The 21,839-nt window shown below is 45.3% G+C and overlaps 1 protein-coding gene and 1 long non-coding RNA gene across 2 annotated transcripts in view; one reads left to right on the forward strand and one right to left on the reverse strand.

Moving 5' to 3' along the window:
- LOC135823274 (uncharacterized) overlaps nucleotides 1-21,839 on the forward strand; it is a 311,228-nt gene that overhangs the window by 90,912 nt on the left and 198,477 nt on the right. The gene's annotated exons all lie outside the window — the stretch shown is intronic.
- Nucleotides 13,467-18,465, reverse strand: LOC135822952 (uncharacterized). The gene is made up of 7 exons (XM_065335793.1): nucleotides 17,948-18,465; nucleotides 17,360-17,855; nucleotides 16,594-17,130; nucleotides 16,110-16,412; nucleotides 14,892-15,539; nucleotides 14,589-14,813; nucleotides 13,467-14,442 (listed from the first exon to the last, which is right to left on the reverse strand). Exons 1-7 carry the CDS (start codon nucleotides 18,463-18,465, stop codon nucleotides 13,654-13,656), a joined length of 3,516 nt encoding a protein of 1,171 aa, XP_065191865.1. The 3' UTR covers nucleotides 13,467-13,653.

The following is a 21,839-nucleotide window of genomic DNA, read 5'->3' on the forward strand; positions in this document are numbered from 1 at the left end:
TGTGGCTCTTTTTCATGGTGCTATTTTCTATGTCCAGCTACACAACGAGATGAGGATGGTCATTGTCATTTTCTGAGCTGTGAACGGGCAGAAAGGTGAGAAAATGTCGGATTTTGACCATTTGTGCTGACCTTTAAATTTCAACGTACCTCTCTATAACATGACCCAGCTGCAATTTCAGTGGTCGCATTGGTTTCATTTTTGGTGTGCTTGTAGGGCGCTGGCACCCGCATTCAGTGACCCACAAAATTTGGCACTGCTGTGGATAGTTTAGTCGCAAAGTGAAGATTCACGGGTAAAAAGCCCCAAACTTCTAGATAAGTTCTTTTTCAGCTTTCAGCAGCCCTGGGTGAGTTCTTTAGAGACATGTGGCTCTTTTTCATGGTGCTATTTTCTATGTCCAGCTACACGACGAGATGAGGATGGTCATTGTCATTTTCTGAGCTGCGAACAGGCAGAAAGGTGAGAAAATGTCGGATTTTGACCATTTGTGCTGACCTTTCAATTTCAACGTACCTCTCTATAACATGACCCAGCTGTAATTTCAGTGGTCGCATTGGTTTCATTTTTGGTTTGCTTGTAGGGCGCTGGCACCCGCATTCAGTGACCCAGAAAATTTGGCACTGCTGTGGATAGTTTAGTCGCAAAGTGAAGATTCACATGTAAAAAGCACCAAACTTCTAGATAAGTTCTTTTTCAGCTTTCAGCAGCCCTGGGTGAGTTCTTTAGAGAAATGTGGGTCTTTTTCATGGTGCTATTTTCTATGTCCAGCTACACAACGAGATGAGGATGGTCATTGTCATTTTCTGAGCTGCGAACGGGCAGAAAGATGAGAAAATGTCGGATTTTGACCATTTGTGCTGACCTTTCAATTTCAACGTACCTCTCTATAACATGACCCAGCTGCAATTTCAGTGGTCGCATTGGTTTCATTTTTGGTATGCTTGTAGGGCGCTGGCACCCGCATTCAGTGACCGAGAAAATTTGGCACTGCGGTGGATAGTTTAGTCGCAAAGTGAAGATTCACGGGTAAAAAGCCCCAAACTTCTAGATAAGTTCTTTTTCAGCTTTCAGCAGCCCTGGGTGAGTTCTTTAGAGAAATTTGGCTTTTTTTCATGGTGCTATTTTCTATGTCCAGCTACACAACGAGATGAGGATGGTCATTGTCATTTTCTGAGCTGCGAACGGGCAGAAAGGTGAGAAAATGTCGGATTTTGACCATTTGTGCTGACCTTTCAATTTCAACGTACCTCTCTATAACATGACCCAGCTGTAATTTCAGTGGTCGCATTGGTTTGATTTTTGGTTTGCTTGTAGGGCGCTGGCACCCGCATTCAGTGACCCAGAAAATTTGGCACTGCTGTGGATAGTTTAGTCGCAAAGTGAAGATTCACGGGTAAAAAGCCCCAAACTTCTAGATAGGTTCTTTTTCAGCTTTCAGCAGCCCTGGGCGAGTTCTTTAGAGAAATGTGGCTCTTTTTCATGGTGCTATTTTCTATGTCCAGCGACACAACGAGATGAGGATGGTCATTGTCATTTTCTGAGCTGTGAACGGGCAGAAAGGTGAGAAAATGTCGGATTTTGACCATTTGTGCTGACCTTTCAATTTCAACGTACCTCTCTATAACATGACCCAGCTGCAATTTCAGTGGTGATATTTTCTATGTCCAGCTACACGACGAGATGAGGATGACCCAGCTGTAATTTCAGTGGTCGCATTGGTTTCATTTTTGGTTTGCTTGTAGTGCGCTGGCACCCGCATTCAGTGACCCAGAAAATTTGGCACTGCTGTGGATAGTTTAGTCGCAAAGTGAAGATTCACGGGTAAAAAGCACCAAACTTCTAGATAAGTTCTTTTTCAGCTTTCAGCAGCCCTGGGTGAGTTCTTTAGAGAAATGTGGGTCTTTTTCATGGTGAGTAGGAAGTAACGAGCGGGTTCTGTGCCAGGGGGCGCCCTGGTCCCAAAAAATGGGGTATTATTGAAAAATGGGGTACTAATAGTACCCCATTTTTGCGGTGAAAATTATTTTTGGCCCGGTTTTTTTGCGGATAAAAATATGTTCCAGGGGGGTGCCCCTACCTCAAAAAAAGGGGTATTATTGAAAATATGTATTGGGGTGTTATGCTCTACCCTAAACAATAAGGTAATATGGTGTCATGATTATGTAAGTATAAAAGGTGTGTTCTTGAATGATGATCCAGTCAGTTTCAAGTTGTTGTGGTGTAGTGAAAATGGATTCTGAATTTGAAATCCTGTATGCTTATGTTCGTTCAAAGAAGCAATGTGCGCTGGAGGAAAAGAAGAAGAAGAAGAAGAAGGAGATAGAGGAAAGTGAAGAAGTGTGTTATCATCGTGAAGAACAAGTTGAGCATGCTGGTCATAGAGTTTGTTCTCAGTGTGGATTGGTAATGGCGGACATTTACATGCCCGAGGTAAAGTGGAGAGAGCGTTGTACTAGCATAAAGACCTACACGGATTCCGATCGCATTCAAGGTGTGAATCGTCATCTTGTACATTTTCTCAACAAGATCGACTTCACTTTACCGCATACACAGTTTCACCCTGTTCAAGAGGCACTGCAAGCAATGAAGAAGTCCAGCAGCTATAAAAGCATGAACTATGCAATAGCATTATCGTGTATACTTCATGAGGATCATGATGCAGTGCGCACACTGCGTTCTTCTTTACCGCGCAGTAATGTATCATGGTTGAGAAGCAGCCGCATTACACAACCTCTTCCATCATGTTTTCCACTGATGTTTCTTCTACATCTCATGGAACACATCAAGGGTCCTCTGTCCGCTAGACAGCTGAACACTCTGAAAGTTAATTTGTCCTTGATGTCACCTGCAGACCTGTCCATGATGCATCTTCTAATAGATGCCTATTGTTGGCATGACTACAGTCTGGAATATTTAGTAGATCACGTGACCTCTCTCCCACCTGATCTTGCCAACATACTCTATCAATTTACCAAGACTGCAGTACGTCATCAATGTTAGCAATGCGTTGGAGATTTACACTCTCGGGAACCTGTTCTGAGACATGGTCGAGACACGTTCAGTCATGACCGAGACATGTTCCGACAGGTCAAGTGCAAGTCGTGCTGTGATTGGTTAAATCTTATCATCTGCTCACCGTGTCCTCTGATTGGTTGATTCTTGATCAATTTCACCGTGTTCTCCAAGGTCGTCACCTCCCATAGGATGTTATTTCAAACTCGGCGGTGGTCAAAAGGGTATATATGTGCAAGCACAGTCCTCCATTCACTCACAACTGCCTTTGTTGTTTCGTTGCTCAAGCCTTCTCTCTCTCTCTCCCTCTGGATCTCTCTGGATCTCTCGTGACTGATATCATGATGGCCACTGATGCTGTTGTTGCTGGTGAAGATGTTGTGGACTGTTTGGGTATTGACCCGTTCGCTATCAAGACGATAAAGAAACCCGGTCTCTACAAGCGACGTGCTAGCCGTAATCCGAACCTGGAGCCTCTGCCTAAGATCAAGATGCCATCTCCTCGTCCTACCATACTACCAGGTGTCGCCACCATTATTACGGATGGGGCAGCAGAGTGTGTTCAAGCAATGTACAGCAAGACCGCCCACGACTATCATGTTGCTCCTGGCACCGATTTCTACTATACGCGCGGTGATTTACCGGGCATGCTTGTCAATGGCACGGTATGTGAAGGACGCTTTGGTCAACTTAAGCTGTACGTCCAGGCTTCACAAGACGATCTCATTCAATTCTTCCTGAAGACCTCAACACCTTTGAGACGTGCCGTGAGATCTCCACATATCAACAGGATACGGAGTAACATCTTCCCTGCAATGTACCAAGGGAAGAGTGTGACTGCTTTGTATCTCAAGCCAACCAAGGGTGTGCCCAACTTCCCGATGAACGAAGAGTGTCAGCTCTATCTGCATCCTTCCACTATATCTTTCAACAGGGAGAAGTGCGAATTCAAGGCATGGCTTTCGGCAATCCCCCTGATGTTTGTAGACTCACGGCTTTGTGAAAGGGATCACGACACCGTGCAAGACCTTCCCGAGGCTGAATTGACTCGACTGGTGATTGCATTCCTCAAGAAGTGGAGCACTGCTGACAACGTGACTGCTGACATTGCGTTTGACACAACGGTGGCGGCGGCAGCGTCTCTCCCTGACACCCTACCGGACAATTCACTGGACTTGAATCTGCTAAATGCTTAGTCTATCTTACCACATTGATTGATCAGAAAGACTTTATATCCTAACCTTTTTTTTTTTTTTTTTTTTTTTTTTCATGCTCTCTTGCTCTCTCTCTCTCTCTCTTGCTAACATATCATCGCTTCATTAGATTACCACTAGCACACATGAGTATCATAATGATTTATTTGAGAAAGAAAATATTTCCTATCATAATTAGAACAGTGTGTGTGTGTGTGTGTGTGTGTGTGTGAAGATGGCGTACTGGGCTACGCATTTCCATAGGAGTGATGGGGAGGAAACTTCCCTCAAGCACATGCAAAGCATGCGGAATGATATTACCGAAATACAATCAGTTGTGGGGAACGATGACACCGAAAACACCTTGGTTCATGATGTGGAGAAACTGAAAGAGGTGAAAGCCGATGAGAGCAAAGTGGAAGATGTGGAAAACAGATCTACGCGCTACACAGATCAAGCCATAGCAGCTGATGAGCTGCACGTGAAAACAGATGGATCCGTGTCCATGGATGCTAACCTCAACATGAACGAGCATTCCATCTGTAATTTGGCGTACGATGATAGTTCTTTGACATGTGCTGTCCCTGCCGGTTGGGTCAAGAATGAAATCCAACAAGCATCATCGAGATTGCAAACTGGTATGGACACTGTGCGCAAGATGAAAGGACCTCGTGGTGATCGGGGATTGGGATGGCTTAGCGGAGGTGGCATGCCACTGAACTCTGTAGGGAGAAATGGTGACTTCTATCTCGATGCAACCACGCTCATCGTGTACAAGAAATTCAGCTCGAAATGGAAGGCGTTTGGTCGGCTTCATGGATCAAGAGGTGAAGCTGGTCCACGTGGAGAACGTGGATTGATCGGTCCTGAAGGTGAGACGGGACCTAGAGGAGCTGATGGGCAAGGTGGTGAACGCGGTCAAAAAGGTGATCAAGGAATACCTGGTCCAGAAGGTCCCAGAGGTGAAGTTGGACCACGTGGAGAACGTGGATTGGTCGGGCCTGAAGGTGAGATTGGACCTAGAGGAGAAGATGGGCAAGACGGCCCACAAGGTGAACGTGGTGTGCAAGGTGATCAAGGAACCACAGGTCCCATGGGTCCCCAAGGAACCATCGGTCCAACCGGTCCTCCAGGAAACAGAGGTCCCGTGGGTCTCCAAGGAATCATCGGCCCCATAGGTCCTCAAGGAACCAGAGGCCCCATGGGTCCGCAATCAAATCAGAATCTATCCGATCCGTTTCATCTACTACCTCTCATTCGGAGAAACGCCTACCTCTACATATACTCTCATCCTAGCAGATTTGAATCCGTCACCAGGGTGAGCAGAAACAGATACAGAGGGATAAATCTCGTTGACATGAAGGACAAGAGAATCAACGTGAACAGCATCGACATGTTCCGAGACGATCACTTCTACCTCAACATTACACAACCCAGCCAAGTTTCCATTAGAGAACGATTCGTCAATCTGTTTCACGACAACATGTCTTTTGCAATGTTCCAAGTAATTCAAGTGGACGCACCTGACCCTAGAAACATGGCATTGAAGGCATTCGATATCGATACTGTCGGAAATTTCAGCTTGGATAGTTTGTACGTGTTGTTCACTGCCACCCACATAAGCGGCAACTACTTCACGCGTCCCGGCCATTCATCATTCAACATACCCGTTTCGTCTGTAGTCAGCCAATTATCGGCGGCTTAGGATAAACCTGTGTCGAGTATGACGGATCTCTTGGGTACAAAGTGTGTCATAAGTTACGCTCGGAATTCAGAAGGCCTATTCACTCTATACGTAAACTCCATTTTGATACATTCCAACTTAGACACTGTCCCATTTTCCAGGACCAATGGAATCGAAGATTGCAATTATAGCATTGGTGGTACTCAATTCTTCAACGGCACTTCATCAAAGTTGTTCTGTCATTTGCACTTTGCAGAGAGTTTATCTTCTCATACAATCCAGCGCATCCACACAGAACTCATGGCACACTACGATATATGAAAGTGCTACTTTGATTGTACATAATATATAGCACACATGCTACACTACATTCTTGAGATGAAAATGAAAAATAAAACCTATCTATAGTGAGTGTCATCACAACACCAGAATGTCTGTGATATTGACAGTGGCGAACAACACGTCGGGCGTGAGCAGGGGATTGCACAAACCGAACTTTACTCTAAATGTGAAGGAGCTCGATACGCGTGATAAAGTCCTGCATGTTGAATCGGCTCAGTTTGAAGTACACTTTGAGAACATAGACGAGGCAACGAACAAACTCTATGTGGTACATGGTGTAGAAGAAGAAGAAGAAGAAGAAGAGGATAGACTTTCCATCAAGACGGGAACATACAGCGATGTAGACGATTTGGTGTCTATTATCAATGCCACTCTGAAACGAGCAGGACACGGAGACATTGTGTTTTCCTACTCTCGTCACACCAGCCGCATAAGTGTCTCGGTACCCAGGAATAAACGGTGCTTGTTGAAGAAGGACTCACCCGCATTGGTGCTGGGTGTGGGCACTATTCTCAAGCCATACACGATCGAGGGATCTCACACGTTCCCGTTCGCTGTGGATCTGACAAAAGGCAGAAGACTTGTCCTGCTCTACACCGACCTCATTGGACCTGCTGTGGAGTACGAAGACAATACTGATTCGAGGGTGCTGAAGACTTTTCTTATTCAAACCCTCAACGGTTTGAATAACTACGTGTTCGGGAAAGAAGACAAACGACTGCTGCTTCCACACGAAAACGTGACTAGCATTTCGTTCTGGTTGAAATTCAACACCGGTGAACACATTACTTCCGGATATCCCGTCTACCTTGATCTTCGGATCACCAACACAACTACTTAGATGGATCTTCCAGATGTTCGTGTCCGTCACGTGCGTGACATGGTGGAGGATATAGCAAAACGAAAGAAATTGGAGAGCGAAAAGGTGCGTTGCCGGGAGAAGTACGTGATTTACAACACTGCAATCTTGTCCTTTCTCATACTCATTCAAACCATTCTCAACATTCTTCAAGGGAGTGGTGCCGTATCTGGAGAACATCGCATTCGAATCATCGCCATCAGTAGCACGATTATCGGCGTGATCATGGCATGCATTGGTAAACACGTTCTCGACACCAAACGTCAACTTATCACGTGTATCGAACAACTGCAGCAGATGGAGAGAGCTGAAGACTCGTTCATGTTGGAATTGGGCATTACTCTTGAAGATGGGAAGCTCACTAACGAGGAGCATCAACGATTGATATCGATGATGAACGACTTTCGCAAGACACTGGATATTGGATCTTTGAAAAAAAATCACCCCTATTATAATGTGACTCGCAAGAATGGCACAGGAGATATACTCACCACAAGCTCCGGAGTCCTTCACGGGACTCCTGACCAACACGAAGATCGTTCAGAAGAACATCCTCGACAGGACGGAGAAGAAACTCTCGTTGCTTGAGGGTAGACGCGGAGTACGACTCTTTTCCACAGCAGATCGATCACCACCATCCCTGAACAATGAACTAGACATCTCGTCGCCGAATTTCATTGCTCTGGGGGAGAGCTATTTCATCGTGAAAATGCGCTATAGTGTCAAAAACAATCTCAATAACCAGCCTGGAGACTACACGCGATGGGTGTGCACCACGTCACCAGCCTTTTCGTGGTTCAAGAACATTCGAGTGGAGATCAACGGAACAGAGGTCACGCAATCGAGTAAAGTTGCCGACATGCAAATGGTTCAGCATATCCTCAGTCTAATGGAAAGCAGCAGCGAACGCCTTCAGTACGTGGACTCGGATCTCTACGGTCTACAGAAACTGGATCCGCAAAGAGCATTGAGAGGTGTGGATTTAACGCCCTATCAACTTGGTGTGAAGCGTAAGCATGGCTATGCCTTCGAAACAAACGCTGCAAACGCTAATGCAGCACAAGCACCGGATTTCGTCGATGATTTCACACTCAGGCGTGCACCCACCGTCGAGCTTGTCACCAACGAAGGCTTCTCCAACACGGTTCAGGAAAATGCACTTCGTGCAGCTGTTGGACGGTTTCAGTACAAGCTGAGACCCTTCCTACCGTTTTTCAATCAGGACGATGCTTGGTTACCCCCGGGTACACAGGTGAAGCTTCGCTTTGATCTGCCACAATCCGAGCTTTCCAGATACATCATGCTTAGCGATCAAGGCGGTGGTGCCAACAGTGCTCTGAGCGTCGGTGATATTGAGATCGATCTACTCCAATTGGACTTTGTGTACACTACCTATCGCATGGAACCCAATCTCACCGATCGTGTACGCCTTCCCAAACAACTCTATTTCCACACGTGGTGCCCTCGTCTCATACAAAAGAGCATTTCAGATGATGCTGGTACACTGGAACTGCTTCACAATGCGGACATTCCACGCAGGATGATCCTGTTCTTCACAGATTTGACTCATGGTACACAGCCAGCATTGGCTGGAGGTGAAGCATCGCATTCTTCGAACAGACTGGCCATGATTCATGCAAATCTCAGTCAACTTCGTGTCACTGTCAACGACCAGACGCTCTTTGACAACCCGCTCAAGTTCCAGTGGGATGTGAGTCGTAATACTGAAGGGCAATACTTCTACGATTACAACAAATCCTCCTACCTGCGTGGCTACAATCTGGTTCAAGACTTTTTCGGCAAGACGTATGGAACGCAAATCCCCATCACCGCTGCAGATTACTGCAATCACTACTTTATGGTGCCTATCAACTTGAATCTGGATCGGACCACAGACAATCCAAGATCGAGAGGAAATCTGTCCATCGACTATCAATTTAGCGACGTGACAAACGCCCCCGTGAGGAGACCTAGCGAAAATGGTGCCTCGATCAAAGTCAACCTTCTCTGCATGGACAAGTACTTGTACACCATGAGCAAAGATGAAGGTATCAAAGCCGAAGTTGTATGAATTAATTCCGACCTAGTAGTAAAAGGGCATCATGGAAGGTGGTGACCTGGAGACCAGACATCGTGTCTACGGTGGTGATTTGAAAACATCGAGTCGACAACACGGTGGATTCTTCTGGAAAAAGAGCTTCTGGAAAAACCTAATCGGTGCTGGACCGGATGAGATGGAAAAGCAGATGGCGGAACCCACAACAAAACAAGATGCAATGCAACGCGGTGGACTTGGACCCCTGGCTGCCATGGCAGGAATGACACTTCTTCCCATGCTTTTGGGGAGAGGAGAGTCCGGAGACATTGTGGAAGCGCAAATGAAAACAGCTTACAACCCTGCCATGCACCGAGGAGGTCTAGCCATTCCACCAGGATTAGCCGCCAAGGCCATACCACTCCTGACGAACCTGGCTGCTCCCTTGGCCATGGGTACCATGGCATCACTGGGTGACAACGTAATGGATAAAATATTCGGCAGAGGAGTAAGGAAGGGAAGCTCAGCAGGTGCCATGAAGCGCACTAAAAGTCGTCGTCGTCGGCATGCACCGAAGAAGATTCGTCAACGAGCATCTCGAAAAACCAAGAAACCAGCTCGTCAAGTTCGCTCCAAAGGCCGCAGGGCACGAGGAATAAAGAAACAAGGAAGGGTATTGTTCAAAAAACTAGGACATCGTGCCCTCGACGAAGCTTCATCGTTCCTGTCTGCACCTCGTAGATCCCTAACCCGTCCTGAAACTCCATTTGCTCAAAAAATTCGACAGAACATTAACAGTGCAGGACCGTCTTCTATGAGTTCCGCTCACATCGGTCCATCCTACAACATCTGATCATGGACTTTATCTCGCTCCTTGGACAGGAAATCGGGAGGAAGAAAAAGACTAGTCCCGTAAGGAACGACGATGTTCCGACCACGGCCACTGCTCGACACGGGCTGCACATTCCTGGTCTTCAGTTCGAGTCTAAGGATTGGTTCACGGAAATCATTCCTGCTCTGAAATCCTGGGGTCAAAACGTATTGTTTCTGGGACAGAGCAACATGGGTAAATCCTACTTTCTCATCAAGCTCCTGAAACGTGTGCAACCTGAGCGTATAGTTGTCATCTCCAACACGCCGGCCGATCAGTATCGTCTCCCAAGCCTCAAATCCTTCAAGCATTACAGCACCATGCCCGAGTGTATCGAAGACATGGATCTCCAGCCTAACACCTATGTGATCATTGATGACATCAGAGTGATGGGTTTGAAGCACGGCAGTCAAAGAGAGTGTCTCTACAAGTTCTTCACCATGTACAGTCATCATCATAAGTTGAACGTGTTCTTTCTCTCTCAGAGCTTTGATAACATTAAGGACATGAAGATCAATGCAAACTTTATGTATCTATTTCGCTTCACTGATAAAAGCAATATCAAGCGTTATCTCAATACTCTGTTTGGTGGTCTGTGCACGAAGTCATCCATTATCTTTAGATTGTATGAGAAGTTATTGGCGGTGTGTCGCAGACCTATCCTAACCATTGATCGCTCTTCTAATCAGTACTACACGTATTGCGAAGACACTGCATTAAAGGTGACTTTTGAATAAAAACCTCGTTGATGTGCGTGTTTAGCCGAAAAGTTAGCCGAAAAGTTAGCCGAAAAGTTAGCCGAAAAGTTAGCCGAAAAGTTAGCCGAAAAGTTAGCCGAAAAGTTAGCCGAAAAGTTAGCCGAAAAGTTAGCCGAAAAGTTAGCCAAAAAGTTAGCCGAAAAGTTAGCCGAAACATTGAAAAAAAATTCCAATCATGAATAAGAATGGAGCATCTTACGGTGAAATTCTCAAATGGGCTACCGAGCAGTATACAGAGGGTGGGGTCCAGAAAGGGATCCTTCTCGATACCCAAGCGTAAAAGGTTGCAAACCTTGCAGTTTATGTCGAAACATCCTCAACACATCCTCAAGAAGAGAGTAAATTCGTGGGAAGTTCTCGGTATACCACCACTCATGCGGCAAAAAGGAGGTAATAACTACAATACCTACTTGAAAAGCGTCAAGAAAGTTCTTTCCCAAGTGCCAGATCACAGTTTGAGCACCTCCACCCTGTTGGAACTGCAAGCTGATCCGCGAGTAAAGCGTCTATATGACACCCACTTCAAAAACAATCCCGATCACATCAGTTACCCGTCTGTGAGAAATGTGATTGCATCCAACATACTCAACTATGATTCCACTACCGATCAAGTTCGCGATTCCGTTGCAGATGTCAGGAAGAAGAGAAAGGCACCTTTAACATCAGTGCCTTTCAATCTATTACAAGACCACGAATTTGACCGATGGATCCTACAAATCCTGGACAGTTTCCTCCGACATACAAATATACCGGCAACCTTTTTGAAGAGCAACTATTTCACAAGCCGATCACAACTGCTGCAACTCTACGATGAAGATCGACTGAGGTTCAGGAGTCGGGTGGAAGCGGCTGCGGATGCCCTGAAGACGCAGACGATGAACGACTACACTACTCTGGTCAACGAGACGAATCGCATCTACATGTCCAGGTACCCGTTTGCAACCATAGCGGGTGCGGTGGGAATCCACAAACATGTCGATGGATTCCTTCGATCAGAACGAAAGATTCATGAACTAGCCACCCTAGTGCTAGCTGTACCAGGATCGCAGCTCAAGTTTCAAGATCTCAACGATATGACTTCTACGTATGGTAGAACAACTGAAGCAAAATTGATCCATCCCGAGCATTTCATGATCAGAGCACAAAAGGTGATGGTGGACGATGCATCATTCATTCAAGAGGTTCTGAAGGATAAAAGCAGGATCACTCGTATCATCAAGGATATCCTGAGTGGACGTTCAATGTGATCACGTGCGCGAAAATTTTCAGGCTATGATCAAGAATGGACTACCCTCTCAGCAGTGCCGACATCAAAGGAAGATTGAATGGTGTTGGAGGGTTCGTGGGGTGTACAAGTTACGACCTCTTACCACCCTTGAACAATGGAGACTTTTGTATCGTCAACACCGACAACGTTCTACCGGTGTACGATGCACCGGAAGGTGGACATCATTGGTTGACCGTGTGTCGCGAGCAAAACGTGATCCTGGTTTTTGACAGTTTCGGACGCAGTCTATACACTATGGAGCAAGATTACACTGAACCTGCACTGTGCGATTTCTTTAAAGAAGCCTATGCAGACTGTAAGATCATCACCAACACCCAAGCCGTTCAAGACAGAAGCACAGCAGTATGTGGATGGTATGCCATATTGATGGGAAAGCTATTTTCCAAATATGGTCTGGATGAAGCACTTCGAACTTTCCGAAGAGTCTTCGATGAGGATGAAAAGCTGGAAAACGATCAACTGGTTCTCAGTTTAGGTGTCTTGCGAGGTGGTGGAGCCTTGTGGGATACGAAAGTGCAAAAAGCACTTCATGATGGAAGACAGAAGAAGAAGTCGCAGTCCACACCATTCCACACGCAACTGGCTAACGAATTGCACAAACCCAGACGAGTGCATTTCAAAAGACGCAAGGTGAAGAGCAGGTCTGTGGATCACATCTGGAGTGCCGATCTAGTGGATATGCAACGGTTTGCCCGAAGCAACAAGAACTACAAATTCCTGCTGACCGTCATCGATCTGTACAGTCGCTATGCCTGGGCAGTACCCCTGAAAACCAAAACTGGCTCTGCTGTCAGGGATGCATTCGACATGATCCTGAAAACATCGAACAGGGTACCACAAAAACTATGGGTAGACGAAGGCAAGGAGTTCTACAATGCAACAATGAAGCAATGGGTCAAGGATCACAACATCATCATGTACAGCACCCACAACGAAGGAAAAGCCGTGGTGGTGGAACGCTTCAATAGAACACTGAAAGGCAGAATGTGGCGCCATTTCACGGAGAAAGCTACGACACAGTATCTTGACGTCCTTCCTCAGCTTATGGTCAAGTACAACAGCTCGAAACATCGCAGTATCGGCATGAGTCCCACGAAAGCTTCTCTTGATGGAAAACCAAAAGATGCAGACGTACACTCGAAGCAATCACCAGCAAAATTCAAAGTGGGTGATGATGTGCGTTTGGCTGTAGCTAAACGTCATTTCGAGAAAGGGTACACGCCCAACTGGACAGAGGAAGTGTTCGTGGTAAACGATGTCCTACCCACTGTACCCCACACCTATCGTGTTCAAGACCTGATGGGAGAAGTCATTCAAGGACAGTTCTATGGAGCTGAGCTACAACATGCCAGACACACAGGATTGAGATTCGATAAGGTGTTGAAATACAACAAGAACAGTCGGCTCGTCAAATGGAGGGGTTATCAAGACGAAAAATTCCATACCTGGTTAACAAAGAAGGATGTGAATGATCTCAAAAAGTATTAGCATTTCATATGTACAATGTAGCTCATGCTTTGGATTAACGTGAATATTATGAATCGCATAGTATTTACAATGTATTTCATGAGAAGATATGACATATGCTCTAGTATGTGTGGAAATCCCTCAGTGCTTTGGAATATCCTTGTGTCCGAATGCCAGGGTGTTGATACCATCCTCCAGAATGTAACGCTTACTGTCGAATCCACTGAGGGCAATCTTGCGTAGCTCCTCTCCGTGAATGCAATGTCGTCGACTTCGAAGAACATTCATTGTTCTCTTCAGCTGAGACTCCTCGACGAGACATGTTCGATAATCATCGACGGTTATGGTGTTTTTCAACACGCTTCTCTGCACACCTTTGGCACGCTTGCCATTGTCGTCGTTGTCTTCACAGCGGTATGCGTACATCTTGCTCCGCAAACCAATGAACTCCTTGATGGGTTTGCCACCTAGTTCGTCCTTGAACTTCCCTACCACCTTCTTGTTGACCGTGCTGTACAGGTGGTGGGATGGTGAATAGTTGGATGTGTCATAGGCTGTTATGTTGTTTGACATATTGGTGTACAGATCATCCGTTTGAATATGTACGATCAGACTATCAGTATCAGTGTAGAGCAAACGTACATTTTGTCCATAGCGGGGTAGGAGAACTTCATAGTAAAAGGAATACATCAAGTGCTTCGACAGATCGAGGATGGCTGTACCCACATAAATGGGTTTATTGAGAGTCACCTTTGTCCTGGCAAACTCGATTGCTATCAGATCGTTCTCAAAGGCTACACTGCGGATGTACGAAGGTTTGTTGATGCTTTTCTGGAGACGTGGTTTTTCCTCCTGTTCACGAATGAGCTTGATGTTTACTCTGTTTCGAACGTTTTCCATGGTCTTGCCATATACAGCATTGTTCATCAACTACGATAAACAGGCATACAAAGAAAAGACAAGAAAAACAACAATAAGAAAACTGTTATCTTCAGGTCATTCACACTTCCAGTACATACTAGATCCCACACTATCGCTAAATACACACACACACACACATGATGTGGAGTACCCACCTTATAGAAGTCTTTCTCGAAATCAGAAGTTGATAGCTTTCTCAGGTCAGTATTAGTGTCGATGTATGGCTTCATCCATGGGTGTTGTGTGAAGGAGAGCACACGATGCACATCTGTAATCTCCACACCCAAGGACACATACTGCTGCAAGTTTCTGTAGTGCAGAACATAGTGCTCTTTCGGTAGTAGATTTGGCACCAGTTTCTTCGCTTCCAAACCGCTCACCTACAAGAGTACAGTATAGATATACACAAACCTTAGAAGATTAATACAAGCATATCCACCAGATAGACCATGACTTACCATTAGTTTCTCTGCCATGTGGGTCTGATATGGAGAAAGCATATCTCGTGTCACCTTCATCTGCTCAGGAGCCAACGGATAATCATTCATCATGTCATGCACACCATCTGGAATCCTTAAATCGCACTCCACCATGTATCCCGTCGAAGAGTCCATTGGATGATCGAGTACCGTCTCCAGAAGATCATCCGTCACTGCTTCAAAGCAGAAGTCCGACACGGGCAAGGGTTGAGACATGGCCCATCCATATAGATTGTTCGCATCTAAATATTGGATGAAGCTTGACGGCTCGTCTGGATTGTATTCCGATAGATATCTGTTGTTGGCGGTGGCGTGTCTAGCGGACACCATGCTTATGCCACCTCTTTTGCCATGCTCAATGAAGTTGAACATGTCAATGTCGGAAATGAGATGAAGGGACACCTTCGTCATTTTCAGCAGCGAATCCCAGGCAAATCCCGGTAAGGTGAGGTAATTAGCGGGATCCAATCCATAGGTTGCGTGAGCAGTTCTTCTGAAGTTTTCGAAAACGTCAGCCAACAGCAGCACATCAGTCTCCAGGTAGAGGTCGTGATAGTCTCCTAGATCTTCACAGTCAAACGCAGTCCATACTGTTTGTGCATAGGCATAGTCTTCATCACTGATACCCTAGGGAATAGAAAATGTACACCAAAAAGAAAAACAAATCAACGAACTTATTTTAGGCTGCATTCGATTGTAGAAACTGGATCCCGATCCCCGCTGACCAGATCACTTCGATCGGACGGATACAATCGAATGCGCACAACCGATAATCCGTTTCAAGGCCTTAGCAACCGTGTTGTTACAGCTCATCCCGTAGTATCTGTACGCGTTGTGGTAAACTCTTGACCTAGTGTACGCATATTGCGAGTTCTGAGTAGATACCAGTCGTACTATCGAAATGAATCCGTCGAATCCGTCGAATCCGTCTCTGGGAGGTGGGTTGACTGGATCCGAATCCGTGCTCCCGGGATCCGGATTCGTACAATCGAACATGCACAAATTTGGCGAATCCGGATCCGGGGCTGATGGATTCGTACAATCGAACATGCCCCTAGTAGTTCGCCCACACAATCAATTATTTAGTATGAAGCTGCAGGAAGCGTTCAAACACATTTTGGCTTATTTTAGTACTTCGAAGTAAGATGGTGAAAAAAGAAAGAGAGAAAGATCTACTATATCTGTCACACTACTCACCGTGTTCGTTAGCGTTGAGTGGAATGCATCCTTGGGTGGTAGACGCGTTTCTTCGAATTGGTCGTACGACCCCATATATTCATACGGGTAGACACCCTTTCGTGTCAACAGTTTGCGTTCATCCTCGTCTGGAAATCGTGCGGATAGAAGGGCGAATGCATCTGGTGGTGTAGCCGAAACCAACCGGTCTAGGGAGGTGTTCAAGAATGCCAGGCTGTCGATGAACTGGAACTGTCTCCATCCGAATGTGACATATTTTTCACTGTTGATGGGAATCACGTTGATAGCACCGAGACGCTTGGTCTGAGAAGAAGAAAGAAAAAGAGGAGACACAGTTTTAAGGTGCAGCTGTAAAGATGAATATCAATCATATAAACGTGAATATGAGTACCAACATAGTAATGATCTTCCTTCTTAGAAAAACATCATGATCCACGCACACACACACGCACACACACACACACACCACGCATATGTAACGTACCCGTTCTTGTCCTTTCTCGTTCACATACGTAATCTCATCAGTGGACGTTCTCCCAATGGCAGATATGATGTGATGAGAATCGTATCCCTTCAAGTTATGAAAGATCACAGGAATCTTGATCTTGAACGGCTCAATCCGCATGTTCAGGTTACAATGGTTGTGTGCTGCACCACGGTAAGCACCGGTGATGTGACAGTGGTCACGTACACGATCGCTACCCAACGCTTCACCACAGATCCAACAGGAGACTACCGTTTCAAATTCACGTTGCTGACTTTCTGAAATGATCATTTGACCAGCATTACATGCTAGAAGCTCATCACGGATAATCTCCTCCTCTTGCTCAAGTGACAGCAGAAAACAGAACATAGAATCTTCTCCACGGTAGAAGAAACGGTTCGTGACGACGCCATCAGATCGTACTACAATGTACGAACAGGAACAGGCTACATGCTTGTTCTTTTGGAATGTCGAATGACCGATTTTCTTGACAGCGGACAGAGGTTCTATGAAGGCCTCACAATCGGCATAGATCACCTGCATTTGAGAGAGAGAGAGAGAGAGAGAGAGAGAAGTAGGAATAGCAGCAGGGACAACACCGAGTAAAACAGCGGAAAAGACAGATAGAGAATTAGGAATAGCTGCAGAGACAACACCGAGTAAAAGGTGAACAATCAGAGTCAAGAAACATGTGCAGGAAAGAAAAGAAAAAAAACAAAAAAAAACAGACCACAGTGTGTTCACCTTGATTAAGTGTTCTACTTACAAATGGGGCTTGAAGCTGCTTGTTCACATTCCTGAACATCACTCTATCACCAGCCTTTGGCATCTCCACCGTGGCTTCAGGATGTTCACTGCAGTACATCATATGATTATTCAATGCCTTCTCCGTGACGTGTGTTGAGAGACATCTGAAGCAGACAAAATGTGCTCGACGTGCTCCAGTAGCAACAAGACGACTGAATGACTTTATCCACACCCAGTGCTGCACCTCCACGTCATTGCGTTCGTCTTGGATGAGCAATACATTGATGGCGGTCTGCGGTTGCTGAGAAATTCTTAACGGATATATGACTTTCTCTTCATATCCGAAGACGTTGATGTAAAGACCGTCGTTCAGTCTTTCGATGACTGGTATGTCTTCCAGTTTTGCTGGAAACTCGATGCCGCTCACATCCACAGTATCCACATGTTCTGCGTACGACGATTGACGATATGGATGAGACTTGTCTGCCGAAAATTTAGCAGCCAGTATTGACCATCTAAAGTACGGATGACATAAGACATGGACAGGCGGTATACAGTTCAATCCATACACCGTATCACCACACTGAAACCCCACTGCTATACTTACAGTAAACACTTGTTGTCAGTGTTCTGCACGTTAACAATGGCCTTCTTCGACTTCAACTCCGGTGGCAAGGGGATGTACGAACTTCCTCCAAGTACACAGTAGCGTGACATTTCGATGTGTAAACAGGAAATCCGTTCAACTACCCAACCTGATCCATGACGAACGAAATCATCAAGACGAGCGTTGATCTGAGCTATCATCCTACTGAGAAGGTCCCTCAGCTCCATGGTGTTGAGCACCAGCGTTGTACTCGATCGGAAGAAGAATGTGTTGGAAACCATTTGTCCTGTAGCAGGATTCAGCTTCTGCATCACCACCTGAACTACCAAAGAACACTTGTACTGGCCCCATTGCTCAATATTCTCTTCAAGAAGCAGCTCCAGCGACGGTAGAACATGAGAGAAAAACTTTAGTACATCTGCAAACTCTTGATCAGGACAATAACTAAAGAATTGCAACAGATCAGATGATCTCACTACATCAAAAGACTGACGAGGTTTCTTCCGAAGGGGTTCCATCCTGAGCAGGGGTGGTGGCGGACAACCACACAATGGCTTGACAAGGTACCGAGGACCTATTTTTATAGGGTTTTCGTAATAGTTGAATTCGGAATAACTGGTTGTTTTTCAATTAACCAATCCACTCATCTCCCGCTGGAAACAATTAACCACTTACCGCACTTCCCGCTGAAAACATGTGACCAATTAGCGCACTTCCCGCTGAAATCACGTTCATCCTTTTATCGCGCATTGACCCATGTTCCACACTTCACAGTGAAATCAGTGCTGCAATGATGTACTGTGACGTCAATGCATGGATGCATGATCTGTGCATCTGAGGTCAAGATGAATCCGGTATTCCAGCAGCTAAAAGTTTGAGAAAGAATTGTTGTATGTTGAAAAGAATTATACGAGAGGAAAGCTAGAAAAATTCTACACCTCATGGACCTTTCGATTACGGACATAGATGGAAAACTAATTGACTTATGTCAATGGAAAGATTCCAAACCCGAACCAAAAAAGACACGGCATGTCGCGAGCAACGTTTTGGTTTTTGGCGCGCACCGTGTTCACCGTGTTCTCCAAGGTCGTCACCTTCCCGGAGGCGGGACCCGGCGGGACGGGACTTGGCGGGACCTATAAAACCTGATATCATTTTTGGTTCACAATTCATTTTTGAGTCCATTGGATGATCGAGTACCGTCTCCAGAATTTCTCTCTCTATCAGATCAAAGATGTCGGCCTGGTCAACCTCCGAACCATATGTAGAGAAGTTCTATTTATTTTCTTGTAGTAATAAAGATGAATTAACCGTTCGGTTACTCACCGATCCGGAAAATGATCCGAAAAATTGAAATTACAAGTCAAAATACTGCAAAACTATGAGTTCTGATTAATATAAAATTGGAAAAAAGTGAGATAACATTGACATTAGAAATAGTAATATTTTAGACATCTGAATGCAATATTATGATGTAGGGCAGGACATAACACCCACCCCTAAAAATCAAAATTAATGATACATGCAGAATTCCAAATCATGACACCATATTACCTTATTGTTTAGGGTAGAGCATAACACCCCAATACATATTTTTCAATAATACCCCCATATTTTATCCGCAAAAAAACCGGGCCAAAAATAATTTTCACCGCAAAAATGGGGTACTATTAGTACCCCATTTTTCAATAATACCCCATTTTTTGGGACCAGGGCGCCCCCTGGCACAGAACCCGCTCGTTACTTCCTACTATGGTGCTATTTTCTATGTCCAGCTACACAACGAGATGAGGATGGTCATTGTCATTTTCTGAGCTGCGAACGGGCAGAAAGATGAGAAAATGTCGGATTTTGACCATTTGTGCTGACCTTTCAATTTCAACGTACCTCTCTATAACATGACCCAGCTGCAATTTCAGTGGTCGCATTGGTTTCATTTTTGGTATGCTTGTAGGGCGCTGGCACCCGCATTCAGTGACCGAGAAAATTTGGCACTGCGGTGGATAGTTTAGTCGCAAAGTGAAGATTCACGGGTAAAAAGCCCCAAACTTCTAGATAAGTTCTTTTTCAGCTTTCAGCAGCCCTGGGTGAGTTCTTTAGAGAAATTTGGCTTTTTTTCATGGTGCTATTTTCTATGTCCAGCTACACAACGAGATGAGGATGGTCATTGTCATTTTCTGAGCTGCGAACGGGCAGAAAGGTGAGAAAATGTCGGATTTTGACCATTTGTGCTGACCTTTCAATTTCAACGTACCTCTCTATAACATGACCCAGCTGTAATTTCAGTGGTCGCATTGGTTTGATTTTTGGTTTGCTTGTAGGGCGCTGGCACCCGCATTCAGTGACCCAGAAAATTTGGCACTGCTGTGGATAGTTTAGTCGCAAAGTGAAGATTCACGGGTAAAAAGCCCCAAACTTCTACATAGGTTCTTTTTCAGCTTTCAGCAGCCCTGGGTGAGTCCTTTAGAGAAATGTGGCTCTTTTTCATGGTGCTATTTTCTATGTCCAGCTACACAACGAGATGAGGATGGTCATTGTCATTTTCTGAGCTGCGAACGGGCAGAAAGGTGAGAAAATGTCGGATTTTGACCATTTGTGCTGACCTTTCAATTTCAACGTACCTCTCTATAACATGACCCAGCTGCAATTTCAGTGGTCGCATTGGTTTCATTTTTGGTGTGCTTGTAGGGCGCTGGCACCCGCATTCAGTGACCCACAAAATTTGGCACTGCTGTGGATAGTTTAGTCGCAAAGTGAAGATTCACGGGTAAAAAGCCCCAAACTTCTAGATAAGTTCTTTTTCAGCTTTCAGCAGCCCTGGGTGAGTTCTTTAGAGAAATGTGGCTCTTTTTCATGGTGCTATTTTCTATGTCCAGCTACACAACTAGATGAGGATGGTGATTGTCATTTTTTGAGCTGCGAACGGGCAGAAAGGTGAGAAAATGTCGGATTTTGACCATTTGTGCTGACCTTTCAATTTCAACGTACCTCTCTATAACATGACCCAGCTGCAATTTCAGTGGTCGCATTGGTTTCATTTTTGGTATGCTTGTAGGGCGCTGGCACCCGCATTCAGTGACCCGGAAAATTTGGCGCTGCGGTGGATAGTTTAGTCGCAAAGTGAAGATTCACGGGTAAAAAGCCCCAAACTTCTAGATAAGTTCTTTTTCAGCTTTCAGCAGCCCTGGGTGAGTTCTTTAGAGAAATGTGGCTCTTTTTCATGGTGCTATTTTCTATGTCCAGCTACACAACGAGATGAGGATGGTCATTGTCATTTTCTGAGCTGCGAACGGGCAGAAAGGTGAGAAAATGTCGGATTTTGACCATTTGTGCTGACCTTTCAATTTCAACGTACCTCTCTATAACATAACCCAGCTGTATTTTCAGTGGTCGCATTGGTTTCATTTTTGGTTTGCTTGTAGGGCGCTGGCACCCGCATTCAGTGACCCAGAAAATTTGGCACTGCTGTGAATAGTTTAGTCGCAAAGTGAAGATTCACGGGTAAAAAGCCCCAAACTTCAAGATAGGTTCTTTTTCAGCTTTCAGCAGCCCTGGGCGAGTTCTTTAGAGAAATGTGGGTCTTTTTCTTGGTGCTCTTGTCTATGTCCAGCTACACAACGAGATGAGGATGGTCATTGTCATTTTCTGAGCTGCGAACGGGCAGAAAGGTGAGAAAATGTCTGATTTTGACCATTTGTGCTGACCTTTCAATTTCAACGTACCTCTCTATAACATGACCCAGCTGTAATTTCAGTGGTCGCATTGGTTTCATTTTTGGTTTGCTTGTAGGGCGCTGGCACCCGCATTCAGTGACCCAGAAAATTTGGCACTGCTGTGGATAGTTTAGTCGCAAAGTGAAGATTCACGAGTAAAAAGCCCCAAACTTCTAGAT

Source organism: Sycon ciliatum, chromosome 8 (assembly GCF_964019385.1).
Source record: "Sycon ciliatum chromosome 8, ocSycCili1.1, whole genome shotgun sequence".
Taxonomy (NCBI): Eukaryota; Metazoa; Porifera; class Calcarea; order Leucosolenida; family Sycettidae; genus Sycon; species Sycon ciliatum.

What these genes read in the sequence shown, in the direction of transcription:
- LOC135822952 (XM_065335793.1), bottom strand. Translation starts at nt 18,465, where the DNA reads ATGGAACCCCTTCGGAAGAAACCTCGTCAGTCTTTTGATGTAGTGAGA. An exon ending in AGCAGCTTCAAGCCCCATTT is followed by an intron (nt 17,131 to 17,359) that starts GTAAGTAGAACA and finishes TCTCAAATGCAG; the next exon opens with GTGATCTATGCCGATTGTGA. An exon ending in ACATGGCAGAGAAACTAATG is followed by an intron (nt 14,814 to 14,891) that starts GTAAGTCATGGT and finishes GTACTCTTGTAG; the next exon opens with GTGAGCGGTTTGGAAGCGAA.